The following is a 15000-nucleotide window of genomic DNA, read 5'->3' on the forward strand; positions in this document are numbered from 1 at the left end:
AAGAAGCGATAAAATGATAAAAAAAAGTGTTGGAATATTAGCGCCAAGACGAAAGGAAACTCGTCGAGTGATTCCCATCCGTTAGGCTCGGCGGGGTTGCGTGCTCCCGGCGCCTGGCGAGGGCTTACGAGGCTGTTTCTGTGTGTAGGAGGGGAGAGAAGATGGGGGGAAGGGAGGTGAGGTGAAGGGAGGTGAGGGGAGAAGAGGGGAAGGGAGGGAAGGGGAGAAGAGGGGAAGGGAGGGAAGGGGAGAAGAGGGGAAGGGAGGGAAGGGGAGAAGAGGGGAAGGGAGGGAAGGGGAGAAGAGGGGAAGGGAGGGAAGGGGCGTTTGTATGGGGCGGGTCGGGAGATGTGTGTGTGTGTGTGTGTGTGTGTGTGTGTGTGTGTGTGTGTGTGTGTGTGTGTGTGTGTGTGTGTGTGTGTGTGTGTGTGTGTGTTTGTTTATGCGGGTCTCTGTGTCTGTGTATGCGTGCTCGTGTCTGTATATATATATATATACGTGTGTGTGCGTGTGCGTTGACCTAATGGCGCGTGCCAAGTACCTAGCCCGAGAGATTATTGCAATGCACCCTCCCTCTTGCTTGGTTGCCTTCGGGGGTGATGGGGAGGGGGGGGGAGGGGGGAGGGGGGAAGGTTGCTGTCACTGCCCTCCTCTGGCGTGGCACCCTCTTTGTTTGTTCATTGGGGTTTATTGCAGAGAATGAGGATGAAGTTGGTTGGAAAAGTGATCTGATATTGCAAGAGTGTGGTAATGATTATTGTTCCTAGCTATTTCCGTCACTACTGCTATTAGTTTCAGTATCAGTTTTATCATTATCATTATTGTTATTGTTATTGTTATCATTATCATTATCATTATCATTATCATTATCATTATCATTATCATTATCATTATCATTATCATTATCATTATCATTATCATTATCATTATCATTATTATGATTGTCGTTATTATTATTAATATTATTGTTATTATTTATTATTATTATCTTTATCATTATCATTATCATTATCATTATCATTGATAATATTATTGTTCTAGTTTTACATGACATTATGATCCTTTTTTTTATGAATTAGGACGTATCTGCTTTTTTTGAGAAGTATTTGTGTTTTTGCTTTTGGAAGAGTTCTTTAATTGAATCTCACATTAAATAAAGAGAGGGAGAATTTATTGGTTGAATAGTTTTATTACTTGTTTGTTAATTTGCATAATTCCCATGGTTGAATACAAATGTGTGTTCTTGAGGTCTTAATGTGTTATTATTTGGTCTTCTTAGAAAGTTGGACTTGCGCAGGTTCATGATAGAACAAATGATGCTCAGAGACACAGGGAATTGAACTGAATGCAAGCAGATCCATGACTGGATACCATCGCTCAAAGCCTATTAGATCCGCCTCAGGATTGAGCCCTAGTGTAGAGGAAGCCACGAAAATCAAACTGTGCTTTCCCCGTGACGGCTTCCCTCCTCCTATGAATCCGAAAACCGGACAAGGGAAGCACGTGAAAGGGCAGCCCAGTATGCGAGGGAGGGCTGGGGCCTCCGCTCTCCCTCCAGCCCGGGGAGCGGAGAGCTCCATGCCACCAGGTCCTGCCTCTTCTGTGCCTCTTACGGCACCTGTGACACCTGTGACACCTGTGGCACCTGTGGCACCTGTGGCTGCCACTCCACATCAACATCGCCTCCCCCGAAGTAAACGAAAACATACAGTAGTCTTTAAGGTATTGCCTGATTGGATGCCACTTGCTCTGACCAAAAAAATTCTGTTTGTTTGTTTTTTTCCCTTTATGGCTCATTTAGTTTGCTCTTGTGAGTTCCTTAATTACTGTGATTCTTAGTAGTTTTTTTAATTTTACTTTCCAGTCAACAGGCCTTACATTGCTTTTGAGCATCGACGGGTAGAACTGATCATAGAGTTGAGAAGCTCATAATTTTTTTTGTTTTTTTTTCAGTATTGCGAGGAGATGAACGAACTCAATGAGGCAGCTAACAACCGACCACGAAGCGCCCTCATACACTCGATCCAGCAGGAAAACAGACACATCAGACAACTGCAGCAGGTTAGTGCATTGTGGCAAGGAGGTTAAACATGCAACTTTCTTGCATTGGCTTGCAAGTGTGGGATTTAGATGTCATACTATCAGCAACAATTTTTCTTCTTTTTCTCTTTTCTTGATGTATGAGTGTACTAATTATGTAAGATTTATCTGAGATTTGCTGTATTTTTATGGCAGTCTGAAATAGTTGGTGTTCCTTATCCTTTTCCATCTTTTTTCTGCTTCTTCCTCTCAGTCTTTTACCCTTTTATCCCTCTTCTCATCTTTATATTCTGCCTCTTTCTGTTCTATCCTCTATTTTTATTCCTATTTTTCTTTGTTGTCTTATTCCTATTCTTCTCATATTCTTTTTCCTCCTTTCCTGTCTAATTTTTTTTATTGTGCTTTTACCTTTACTTTTTTCACACCCTCTGTTTCTCTCAATTTTCATTTTGTTGCCTCATCGTCCTGCTTTTCTTTCCCTTTCTTTCTTCTATTTCATTTTCTTCTCAATTCTTCTTTTCTCCTCTATATTCCCTCCTTCATATTCTCATCAGCTCCTCTCCCTCTCGCTTCCTGTTATCTTTCTCTTTTTCTTTCACTTTCTCCTCCTGTCCCTCTGCCTCTTACACTTCCTTTTCCTCTTTCCCTTTCCCTCTCCCTTTCCCTTTCCCTTTCCCTTTCCCTTTCCCTTTCCCTTTCCCTTTCCCTTTCCCTTTCCCTTTCCCTTACCCTTTCCCTTTCCCTTACCCTTTCCCTTTCCCTTACCCTTTCCCTTTCCCTTTCCCTTTCCCTCTCCCTCTCCCTCTCCCTCTTCCTCTCCCTCTCCCTCTCCCTCTCCCTCTCCCTCTCCCTCTCCCTCTCCCTCTCCCTCTCCCTCTCCCTCTCCCTCTCCCTCTCCCTCTCCTTTTCCTTTTCCTTTTCCTTTTCCTTTTCCCTTTCCCTTTCCCTTTCCCTTTCCCTTTCCCTTTCCCTTTCCCTTTCCCTTTCCCTTTCCCTTTCCCTTTCCCTTTCCCTTTCCCTCTCCCTCTCCCTCTCCCTCTCTCTCTCTCTCTCTCTCTCTCTCTCTCTCTCTCTCTCTCTCTCTCTCTCTCTCTCTCTCTCCCTCTCCCTCTCCCTCTCCCTCTCTCTCTCTCTCTCTCTCTCTCTCTCTCTCTCTCTCTCTCTCTCTCTCTCTCTCTCTCTCTCTCTCTCTCCCCCCCTCCCTCCCCATCTCCCTCTCCCTCCCTTTCACTCTCCCCATCTCCCTCTCCCTCTCCCTCTCCCTCTCCCTCTCCCTCTCCCTCTCCCTCTCCCTCTCCCTCTCCCTCTCCCTCTCCCTCTCCCTCTCCCTCTCTTTTTTATTATACCCGCTCTTCATAGTTTTCATCACATTTTTTTGTTTTAAAGTTAGAAGCTGATAGTCCTATTGTTCTACAAATAGATAAGATGAGGTAAGAAGTAGTTACCCCATCTTTATTTAGAATTTAACAATTGACTTGTAAAATAATTTCATGTGCTGTGAAAAGGAATAATTCCAGATTCTATGAAAAGGTTTTTATGTCTGCTTGTCTTTCTCAAGAACAAGGATAGAAATAAATCTCTGGGATCATTATCTTCGGCCAGAGTTGCACGTCAATAGAGTATTGGGAGCAATATGCTTTGAAATAATTAGACCTAGCTTTTGTGTAGCTGTAGGTCTAGAACTACAGATATGGAACCCACTGCTTGCTAGTTTAATTATTAGTAGGAGTATTTTTGTTTTCATTTATTTTTTTCAGTGAGAAATCCTTTATTTACTTTATTTACCTCAATTATACAATGACTCGATGACTCTACTTGTGTAAGGTGAATTAGTACATCTGTCTTTTGGTAGTTTAGGTATTCATTGAAGTTTGATCTTTAGTTTTGTATTTAATTGCTGTGCTTCATTCCAATATTGTTTTCTCTCCCTAAAACTGCCCTTCCCCTATTACCTCTGTTGAGGTGTCTAAAACTCATTAGAAATTTATGTATAAGATGTTTCTTTCTTCACGATATAGAAGGTTTTTAGAATTGATCTTGTCAAAATTTACGACTGACCATCTGCTTATTATGCTAAGGTTATTAAGATTGGAAACAGAGCATTCTGTGACCCAGATATAGAAAAGGTCTGCTTTTAATTATTAGACCTATTGGCAAATTCCCTTGATGTACATTCTCATTGCTTTCTGCTACCTGACACCTTGTTATTTTTAACATTTCTTAACACCCTGATACAAAAAAAAAGTAATTGCTGAAAAAACACAAAAAAAAGTTGAAAACAGGGAGCAAAAGATGTTAGAGCTTTCTTTTTTCAGTCTGCATAGCTTGACGAAGGTCTGCTCATCCATCCCTCTATTGCTGTCTATATTCCCCAGCTTGACAGCCAAGTGCCCGACCATATAGGGGTCATCTGGACAGCCAGAGGTTGGGACCCAACAAGACCCCACATGAGCTTTACATCTCATATGCAGAATTGTATCTTGTCTAGCCGTAGATTCTTCATTTTTGTGCACTCTCTCTTTATGTGTCTATGGTGCTGGTTGATGTATGTATGTCAGTGTGATGCAGTTCATCTTGTGCTGTCTTTTAAAGCCCACTTATTGTGTTTCAAGGAGCCAATCTTTTACTTGCTGACACACCACAGAGAAGAGAGAAAAGGCTATTTTGTGCATACTCTGCATTGCTTTAGACAGATTTTTCTATGTTATTAAAAAAATGAAAAAAGGGAAAGGATGTGCAAAATTTATTCGTTTCCAGTTATTCTTTTAAGATCACAGTTTGTGTACTATATTTTTCTGTAGTGATATCTTTTGGGAAGCAGTGAAATTTTGAACTGGTCCATATTTTACCCTCAAATAAGAGACGTCTGTTACAGTTTAGATAAGAAGGCCATATATGCATGCAGTATGTTTTCTCCTCTATAAGAAAATGCATATATTTTTGACAGTCATATCATTTTACACTTTACATTGTGCTAGATCTGTATTGGTAGTTGAAAGAAATGAAAGCTCAGTGAAGTTTTACTGAAGCAAGAGAGTTCAGATGCTCTACTAAATTGTTTAGTCTGAAAAAAAGTTGGATCTGTAGCTGTAAAAAAAAGAAAAAAAGAAGAAAAAGAAAAGCTGCTTTAAGAGCTTTGATTTTGACATTGTTTTCACAACCTTTCAGGAAAACAAAGAACTCCGGCTTGCCCTTGAAGAGCATCAGAATGTCATGGAACTGATAATGTCGAAGTACAGGCAACAGGTAGCAAAGCTAGTGAGTGTCAACAAGAAGCAAATGCAGCCCAATACCCAGGACCAAGCCAAGGTGAGAGAAGCTTTTATTCCGTTGTATTACCTTGGCGATAAGTCTCGGTGTTTATAGGTTGTTTGATTACTTTTTAAAATGAGATAATTTTATGATTGTTGCAGGATTGACTTTTCAATACAGATGACTTGACTTGACCTAACTAGATATTTGAAGTCTGTGAAAACTTTGAACTAAACAATTTCACAAAAGAAAGCTCAACCCAATGCCACCGGGAACATGTAATGTTCACTGGGTTTGTTTATAACTGCACAAGTGCTCAGCTACCAAGAAGTCATCATGACCTCACCTGCTTTCCCCTTTATTTGCATTTTTCTTTTTTTCTTTTTTACTAGTGCTCTTAAAATTGATGATGTTATTTTTTTTTTATAGAAATTATGATTTTTATAATGTTATTAACATTGCTGATAACAGTATAGAATTAAAGAAAAAAAAATCTGAAATTCAAGGAAAAGGGTAAATGGTCATGGCCTACATGACCATGCCATTCCCGATGGCATTAGGTTTTATTTCAGCTTAAATAATTCTTCTTTTCACTGTTGACCTTTTCATAATCAAGGACCATTGATGTACAGTCAGAAACTCTTTTGTGCATAATATTGCTGATGCCTTAATAAGAAATGGAAAGTTTTCATCTGGGGACTCCTGTTAGATAACTGATATTGAATTACTGTTTTGATTTGTAATTGTTTGGAGCTTTATCCATCTATCCTTGTTCAGTGCCTGATGATCGGCTTAGTGTGTAATTGAATGACTTCGAGTAAAAATGTAGAACTTTGTCTTGACTTTAGACCTTTTAATACCTGGCATTGTCTTCAGTAGCCACAACAGCAACCAATGTTTTTATGTTTTTTCTATCATTACTGGCTATTACTATAAAGGAATGAGCTCTTCATTATACAGTTTTATTGAAAATAAAATCTGTGACATTTACATTTGCATTTAGCCCACTGGGAAAAGGGTAAAGGAAAATCTCGCAAGAGAGTTCAGATGACTTGAGACTGTCCTAACATACAGGTGTGTTTTATATTCATATTATTGTTGCAACAGAGAATTTAGATAAATGTATAGATTAAGAACAGTGTAGTGCCATCTTTCCAGCCTCAGACATAGGACTATTGGCTTGCCCAGATCTTATAGAGAGTGTAAGAAAAATTAAGAATGAGACTGAAAGTGAGAATAAGGGATATTAGGTCACCAGGGATAATTTCAAGAGAAGACCACTTTGATTTGTTCAAGTGGTACGAGCTACCCTTTAACCAGGCTCAGTCGTCCATGGTCCTTATTCCTAGTAATTTAGGAACACAGATTATACAAGGATCAGTAGAATTATGTGAAAAAAAAACTGAGTATTATAGATATTGCTATTAAGGATAAATCAGATGATTTTCATATGCTTTTGGTAGTGCTAGCATCAGTATTCTTCATCTGGCTGGCAATATGCCTGATGGCAAAGTTGGTCATGTGATATTTGTTTCCTAGAACAGCAACTTTCTCTGTTATAGGAGGTTTGTGTTATATATTTATTAGTGCTCTGGTTTACCATTGCCACACATATTAACTTAAGTTCTTGAAATATGGTCCTATTGGAATATAATTTGTAGTACAATTGGGTATTCTGAGAGTATAGGCAGAATGTTGCCCAACCTTGCAGGCTCTTATGATTCATGTCTGACTGATTCTGTAATAACTATAAGTGATTAAGATTGTTATTGTTGTTTTTTATTATTATTTGATATTTGTTACTTATTATTAGCACTGTCATTATTAGTACTAATATCAACATTATTATTATAGTTGTTTTGTTGTTATTGTTATTGTATTTGTTGTAGTTGCTGTCCTTGGTTTTGTTATTATAATTATCATCAATATCATTATCATTATCATTAATATTATCATTATAAAAAACAAGCATACCTCAAGATGAGTGTTATTGGATGCCGTTTGTAATGTGTATTATAACCACCTTGTGTCCAAGGTATCTAAGCCTCGCTCATTAGAGTTAATACCCACATTTATTTTTGTCTTCACGGCAGCTTCTGTCTCCTCCAGCCAGGGCCTGTAAGCTTTTGGTCTGTTTTGGGGCAGGAGTTTTAAATCTTTTGTTATCCTCCCCTTTAGAATTTATGGTCTGGTCTAGTTTATGTATGCTTGCTCAATTATTTGTGACTGTGTCTACACTGATGGGTGGTTTCTGATGTGATGGGTCTCGTTCTTGTCACGGTCTGATTTTTTCAGGGGGTTGTAGGCATGTTTGCTAGATAAGCCAAAGTCCTTAGACTGTCGTTTCACTCCAGCATTTTTGTCTCTCATCCTGCACATTTTCCAGGAGCTAACCTTGTGACCTCTGCATTGTGTTTGTTCTTATTTCTCCCAGATTTTTTTACATTGGGGTGTCCAGTAATGGGGGTGAAGGGATCAATATGTACTGAATCAACGTATGCTTTTTAAAAGTGTGATGAGGTTCTGCCACTTGTTTTGTCAGTGATTTGGGTGATTATTATTTTTTTTTTTTCAAGTTTATCTTTTGGAAAATCTATTGAGTTCTTGAGTATGATTCCAAAGTAGAGATTTGATTCCCTGTTGTGATAGAACTGGTGTTATGAATGATCTTGTTGGTGAAACAAGCAGACAGTAAATTTGCCCTGTCTTGAACGTTTTTCATAGCAGGTAGAGCTTATTATGCCATTAACTACAAGATGGTCAGCATATATGATGCAGAAATAATTCCTTCTGTTTTTTTTTTGTTTACCTATTTTTTCATTGTTATAATTTTTTTCCTTCTTACTTTGTCACTATGTAAAAGATATGTCTCCATAATGTTACTGTGTTACCAAGGAAGGATACTAAAGTCATAAAGATTAACAAAAGTCTCTGACTTCACCATATAGTGGCTGTATTCTCCAAAAGCATTTTTTTGAAGTTATGTATTTCAATGAGTATAAAAGAGAGTAACTCCTTTTTTATCAGTCTTGGTTATTATGTTCTGATTGCAACCCAGCAAGGCTCTTCTGCATTTAGCCAGTGCTAGGCCTACAGGGTGCCACATCAGTATTAAATTTCAGTTTGTTAATAACCAGGAATGCCCATGGACGAGGTATTGTCTCATTCAGGAAGGACAGACCTCAAGTGAAAAAGTTATTTCTTCCTGCCTGTCAGTGGGTTAATGATGCTACCTCTTAATCCCTAAGGACTGCAAATTCTCTTGTCCTCCAAGTTGTCAAAAAGGGTTAATTTTTAATTTCTCAGAGATTAATTTATGTTGCAGGCATTTCAAAAGTTTAGTTATATCTTGATACATCTAACATACACAGTGTCTGTACTGTGCATAGTTGATGAGTTGTTACAGTGACATGTGGTGTATGAATGAAAATTGGGAAGGATTATAGGAAATATGGAAATAAAGTGCATATAAAATCATATTCTTATATAGAATAATATTTTTTTTTATTTAGAGATTCACAGATATCTTTATGTATAAATGGTAAAAGGACAGTGATACACCAGGTGGTAAGTCTGAGATTCGTAATTAGATATTTTGTGGGAAAAGAATATGGCCAAAAGAAAATATTTAAGATTTTGGCTGAGGGAAATATGCAGTACCAGAATTCCATTCACAAGAAGATAGAGCTGGGAAAATGCGACTGTGATTTTCTCAGGGGTATGGGCATGGGGGTGATTTTGTGGGAAACTTGTCAAATGGTACCAGAAGAACCTGCCAGTTTTTAAGAATTAGAAGAGAGGTCTACAACATTCATGGTGAATAGGACTCCTTGCACATTGTGTTCTTGTCCATGATCATCATGAATAGTACTTTTGGGGATATATTAGCTCATCATTGGCTAAGCTTTCTTTTGCTGTGTTTACCCTTGAGATGAGTCTTTTGTGCACTGGAGAGTTTTTGCCAGATAACAACCTTTAAGTATTTAACATATATGCTTATAATGGTGATATGTATCCAACACAAATAAATATCTGTTTAATGCATTGGTACCAGGTACGTGCACTGTCCATTGTATTTGGTTTTGTAACTTTTGTTTACTCATAGATGGTTTCACAAGCACTTAGTTACCAAGTAGTCAAGTAACTTGATCTTTATCATGGTATTATTTTGTCTGGAGGAGTGATAGCAACTCATCAGTTTGTTTTGTTTTAGTTTAAGTGAGAACTGTTGTCTTTAAGTGAATGAATACATCAGTACAGAATACCAAATTTCTTAGCACTTGTTCACATTTATCAAATCTGCTTCCGTGTTTTGGTATAGCCAAAGAGCAGGAAAGGGAAGGGGACTCTGGCTGTAGAATTAGTGCAGTTGGAAAATCGAGTCTGTTAAAATATGAACTGAAAAATTACCTTTCTGTTGTATTATTCTTTTCTGATCATTAATAGATAAACATGGTGAGTTACTATTGAATCCCAAAAGCTATTGTATTCGTTCTACCTTGACAGCTGGCAGCACAGATTGAACGGGTCAGTGAGATGGTTGCAGTGATGCGGAAGGCTGCCTCCCTGGGCGATGATGAGTGCCAACAACAGCAGAGATTAATTTCAGCCCTGGCAACAGAAAACAAGGTGATTTGCATTTCTTTTGCTTTTTCTATTTTTTCTATTTTTTTGTTGGGAAGTTGAATAATTTTGTTTTAGTAAGATTGTGTTTTGTATCTGGGTTTTGTACCAAGGTCATCTCAAACTCCACTCTGTCCTCTGTGTGTATTATTGGTAGTTTAATGTCCATGAACACATTAAAGCTGTTTTCTGGAAACCCTTTCAAACTCTTTGATAAGTAGATCAGTTTGTATTTTTGTATGGGTATTATATGTATGGCATCGCAAACCCCTATATTCTCTCCATTAAGCGTTAAGCTCATTGACTCTTATATTGCCCTCTTCTTTTATCTGTCTCTCTCCTTGGTGTGTCTCAGAGGATTTCTATTTCCCTCCCTCATTTATGACTTCATCCTCTTCCATCAGGGTTTACGAGAGATGCTCAGCATAGCCAACCGGTCAGGATCTATCCAGCCAGCCACCACAGCCGTGGATGCTGAGACACAAACAGACCACGATTTGTTGAAGGTAGAGGAAGACAGGGAGGAGGAGGATGAGACCCCTACGCAAGCAGACTCCTCAAACCTAAATACCACCCAAATTGAGCAGAAATCAGCAGAAACAGAAGGGACTTCAGCATCGTGATAAAACCCCAAGGCCTCATTAGATCTAAAACCCCAAGGCCTCATTAGATCATAGTCTTGCCTTCCTTCCTCTGTTCTCAAAGTTCAGAAGAGAAAATAAAAAGGAAATGGATAAGAAGTGTTGTGGTTCTGTATTTGGTGTTGATTTGGGAGGGATAACAGAGTTACTGGTGAGAGGAGTTGACTCCGGTAAGCAGAATAACTACTTACATGATGATTAATGGGTTATTAAAGAACCCGGTGTGGCTGGTGGCCCCCAAATGACAGCCATATTCGCTTGCGCTGATCCAAGTTATTGGGTGGATTTGTGTGGCGTGTTGATGCAAGTGATTTAATTTAGTGACAGTCTGATAAGAATGCAAGGTGAGACAGATGATGATTTAAGAGTATGCATTTTTTTATATTGCCTGTGAAAAGTGGCTCAAGAAGTATGTTAATTAAAAAGGGGAATTGATTTTGGGTTTTGTAAGAAAAAATAAAAATTAAGGATAGTTCTGATATGATCCCCAGACACAAGTTATTTACAAAGCCGGTTATGATTATTGTGTGTATTATAGCAAAAGGCAATGCATTACAACATTAAATAGGAAAATGAAAAAGATTATTGTAGTGGGATCAAACTGATTTTCTTACATGGTTAGTAGTTACCTGTGATTTTTTTTATCTTTTTTTTTTTTTAATCATATTTGTTTTTTATAATTCACCATCAAGATTTACAGCTTCCTGTCTAATAAGACCATCTGATACTAGATGTGATTTATGAGGGTCAGCAACCTCATTTTAGTCTTATGGCTATCTTTTGTATCCCATATCAGTGTCCTCACAAGTCTGATCTTACAAAACACCTTTCAGTAGTAGATATTTATCAACCATACTTTTAGGATTTCAGTGTTATTTAAGTGTAGATGAGAACGAATGTATGGTATATGAAGCCAAATGATATATTTATTATTGATAGGCTTATGAAAGCATTTGAAATGAAATGCAAAGTATTGAAGTGACTAATGTTTTAGGTCATTATACTTTTGACACTTTAATAGTGAGATCAGGGAATCTATGCATATGATGCTTTATTATCTTCAGCAACAGAAACCTGAAAATTTCTTACTGTAGGGTAAACCGAGACAATACTCCAATAAAGAAAAAGAAGAGTGAGGAAAGAAATATTAATGACAAAATTTACTGAGTACTGTCTTGTAAAAATTAGCAAGAGATGTCAATATTGTACAGTTTATGAGTCAAGTTCCCAAGGGCCAGATTTGGTTGCAAAGTTCTGGAGATATCATACAACTCTTATTATCGTTATTATGCAACACGATATTTTGTATTGTCTCTTCTTTGATGTACCGTTTGCGGCAGGTTCTTATCATGTTCTTTAATTTATTGATGATATTGTATACTAGTAGAACTGGTCAGTTTAACAGCCAGGTTATGTTCATGGATAATATAGTTGGCTAGTTTATCCCCTAACATGAAAGGGCAATTGCTGGAATAAACTCGTGATCACTGATTTTAACAATCTATTGCAGGATGTTAAAGGAATTTTAAAGATTTATTTTAACACAGTAGGTAGGTTTCCCATTTTTTTTTTTTTTTTTGTTAATATGCAGTATTAACTTTTGTGAATGTAGCTGACAGTAATTTTTTTTATCATCATTATTACAATTGTTGTTTGTGATCATTATTTTTCTTATTTTGATATATTTTTGTTTTCCATGTCAACTTGAGTTCATGTTGGAGTATAGGTGCTGCATTGGTGTTGCAGTTCTTAATCCATGCATAAGAAAAAGGAAAATTACCAACAGCATTAGCAGTCTTGAGCAGCCCAGAATAAGTGCCGAGAAGAGAGCAAGGAGACTCAGCAGAGAGTACCTCCCTTTTTAACAGTGGCAATTAATCCCTTAATACTTGTTCCTAATTGTCTCATAGTCCCTATAAGCTTCTTTCTCACGTAGGTGTGAAGGGTGTCTCTCAGGAGTCTCAAAGATTACTTCCAGAGAAAAAAATTGAGAGATGAAAACAAAAGAATGTAAGAGAGAAGGAAATAGAAATTGACCATTTGACTTTCCACTTGTGATTCATTATGCTTTTGACAAGTGAAGATACCAAAAATGAAAGGATGAAGGGAAGAACCAAGATGGAAAGTGTGATCAATAGCCTGGAATTCCGAGCCCCACCATCGAGGGTGAAGGGGCGTGATGGAAGGACAGAAGATTCGACTTGCGCAGAATATGTGGTCGTTTCCAAAGAACCAAGATTTGGTTGCCAAGTCCCTGAAGTGTAATACAGCTCACCCATGCAGCATCAACCTCCTCCGCATATGGTGATGAAAATACTCATTCCATAGCATACATGTCAGTATCATGCAAAAAGACTTTCTGCCGCAGTCCCAGTGTGAGTCTTTGTACACTTTTTAAAAATTTTGGTCAATGAAGTTGTTTTTTATATTGTAATGTAAAGAGTTTTTTTGTGTGTGTCACACTAATGCCAGATGTAATGTATATTTTATTGTATTTTTTTTTTTTCTAAGGATGTTTTTCTTCATCTTCTTTTTGTCTTTGATTTTTATGTTCTTTTTTTCCTTTTTTTATTTTGCCAGAAATCCAAAACTAAGTAATATCAAACCATTTTACAATATCCTTGTTTCAATACCCTTTTAACCTATACTGAAAAAGTTATCAGACTTCAACTTGTCTCAAGAAAAAAAAAAGTTAATCATTGCCTGTAAACATCTATCAGTGATTCAATACTTTTAATGAATAGACTTCGGATGTGAAACAAAGAAGTTACTTTTGTTCTTGTTATTGGAAATTGAAGGTTTGTTTTCTTTTCAAACTAAACTTTTGGTTTGCCAGATGTTTTACAGTGTTACTTTTCATGCATTTGTAAAGGTATTTCCTTAGTGTGATGTTATGTGCTATTGGTTTTGCAAGATTATTTTAATGCTGTATTTAAGTATCATAGCAGGGATGCGATAATTATGAATAATCAATAAAATGGGATAAGAAAATCATATTTCAGTATTTATTTCAATGGTATAAGGCTATTTGAGTATGTGTGAAGTTAAAAAAGATTTTGTTTTTGCAAAACAAGAAATGAAAACTCCATAGAAAAATATGAAACCTTACTCTGAACGTGTAAATATCCAAATATGAATATATGTTGAAAAAAATTAATTGATGTTGGCTATTAGGGAGTCCATGAATATAGAACCTCACTGTACCTAAGATGAGTGGTATTTCTCCCTTTTTATCAACACAGTAGAGGGATTTGCTATACAATATGTAACTTAATAACCATGAACCTCGTCAAATGAACTGACAAATTGACCATGGAATGTAGGTGTTACAGTCCCTTGTGCTTCAAAGTCAACCTTGGCAATCTGGCTGAAATTCTGTGCATCTAGAACTAAAAATGAAAGAAGTCGAGGGTTTGTCTTGTGAAGCAGGAGAGACAACACTACACCATCATCTTCTACTCCAGAGGACTTGCCATCAGGAGAGGCTACAAAGACTGGTTCTGAGACGAAGTATGCAGGGTCCATCCAAACTTTTTTCTCACCTGTTTTTACGTCTAACTTGACAAGTGTTGTAAAGTCAAGGACCATCCCTTCATTACTTACACCGTAGGCATAACGGTACCGTTTACTATTGTAGGCATAGTTTATTCTTGGCATTTCAAAGAATATAGGGTTGAGGGTGAGGGCCTCAAGGTGAATTGTGTTGTCGTCGACTTTCTTTGCAGAAGCAGAGTCTCCTGCATGGTTCTCCACTTTGGCATCTGAAACACCCTCCAGGAGCTCACTTTCGGTGGGCATTCCGCTGACATCTTCCCATGGGCAAGATAAACCTCTTGGCCACACTGTCAAATTTAAACTTCGTCGGGTCAGTGTTAGATTTGTTGAGATTGGAGTAGTAGAGAGCCTTCACGATCTCGCCGGATTCAATATAGGAGACGTCGATGACTAGCATGTCATCACTCGTCTCGTAAGCGTTGATGTGGTGGAAGGTGAAGAAGGCGTCAGAGGTAAAGGTAGTCGGGTGCTCCTGTCCAGTCCGCCGTTCAATCACCCTGAAATGGACCTTCTCGTTGGGGAACCACACCATAGCCTCCTCGAAGCTTTTGCCGAAGTAGCGGCCGGCCAGAAGGGCACCGATGCTAAACGTGAAAGGTGATTCAAGCAGGATGAAGTAATTTTCAGTGATGGCATAACTGTGCATGTATCCTGGATGGAACCTCCACCTGGCCAGAATCGATGCCTCCATTTTAGCCTTTTCAATTTCACCGTTGGGAAGAGAGATGATGTTATAGGTAGGGCCGTGTCTGTTTCCGGAAGAAGCTAGGTTGTAAACAGTGCCGTCGGGATCGACGTGAGGGTGGGCGGTGGCTTGTCGGATTGCCACGTAATCCGATATTGTTATCTGGAAAACAAAATGAAAAATATTTTTATTCCGGTACATTTT

At 38.0% G+C, this 15000-nt stretch overlaps 3 protein-coding genes across 9 annotated transcripts in view; 1 reads left to right on the forward strand and 2 right to left on the reverse strand.

Annotated features, from left to right (window-relative positions):
• LOC125043011 (FGFR1 oncogene partner 2 homolog) overlaps positions 1 to 13172 on the forward strand; it is a 47500-nt gene extending 34328 nt beyond the window's left edge. For 3 of the 7 annotated variants that reach the window (XM_047638939.1, XM_047638941.1, XM_047638942.1), the window contains exons 2-6: positions 1280 to 1722; positions 1954 to 2061; positions 5209 to 5349; positions 9799 to 9921; positions 10320 to 13172. In XM_047638939.1, the coding sequence (XP_047494895.1) occupies positions 1360 to 1722; positions 1954 to 2061; positions 5209 to 5349; positions 9799 to 9921; positions 10320 to 10538 (954 nt within the window). In that variant the 5' untranslated portion in view covers positions 1280 to 1359 and the 3' untranslated portion in view covers positions 10539 to 13172. Of the gene's footprint in view, positions 1 to 1171; positions 1723 to 1953; positions 2062 to 5208; positions 5350 to 9798; positions 9922 to 10319 lie in introns of those variants that run through there. The other 4 variants (XM_047638944.1, XM_047638945.1, XM_047638943.1 and 1 more) reach the window with 2 other exon arrangements.
• A 654-nt stretch (positions 13173 to 13826) lies between these two features.
• Positions 13827 to 14213, reverse strand: LOC125043055 (carotenoid isomerooxygenase-like). Its single transcript, XM_047639010.1, has one exon. The coding sequence runs from the start codon at positions 14211 to 14213 to the stop codon at positions 13827 to 13829; it is 387 nt and encodes a 128-aa protein (XP_047494966.1).
• Positions 14214 to 14337: 124 nt separating this feature from the next.
• LOC125043010 (carotenoid isomerooxygenase-like) overlaps positions 14338 to 15000 on the reverse strand; it is a 7651-nt gene continuing 6988 nt past the window's right edge. The window contains exon 4 of the mRNA XM_047638938.1: positions 14338 to 14958. Coding sequence (XP_047494894.1) covers positions 14338 to 14958 — 621 coding nt within the window. The remainder of the gene's footprint in view (positions 14959 to 15000) is intronic.

The sequence above is a fragment of the Penaeus chinensis genome, chromosome 33, assembly GCF_019202785.1.
Source record: "Penaeus chinensis breed Huanghai No. 1 chromosome 33, ASM1920278v2, whole genome shotgun sequence".
NCBI classification, from domain to species: Eukaryota; Metazoa; Arthropoda; class Malacostraca; order Decapoda; family Penaeidae; genus Penaeus; species Penaeus chinensis.

Coding starts and splice junctions, on each gene's coding strand:
- LOC125043055 (XM_047639010.1), bottom strand. CDS start 14,213: ATGCCAAGAATAAACTATGCCTACAATAGTAAACGGTACCGTTATGCC.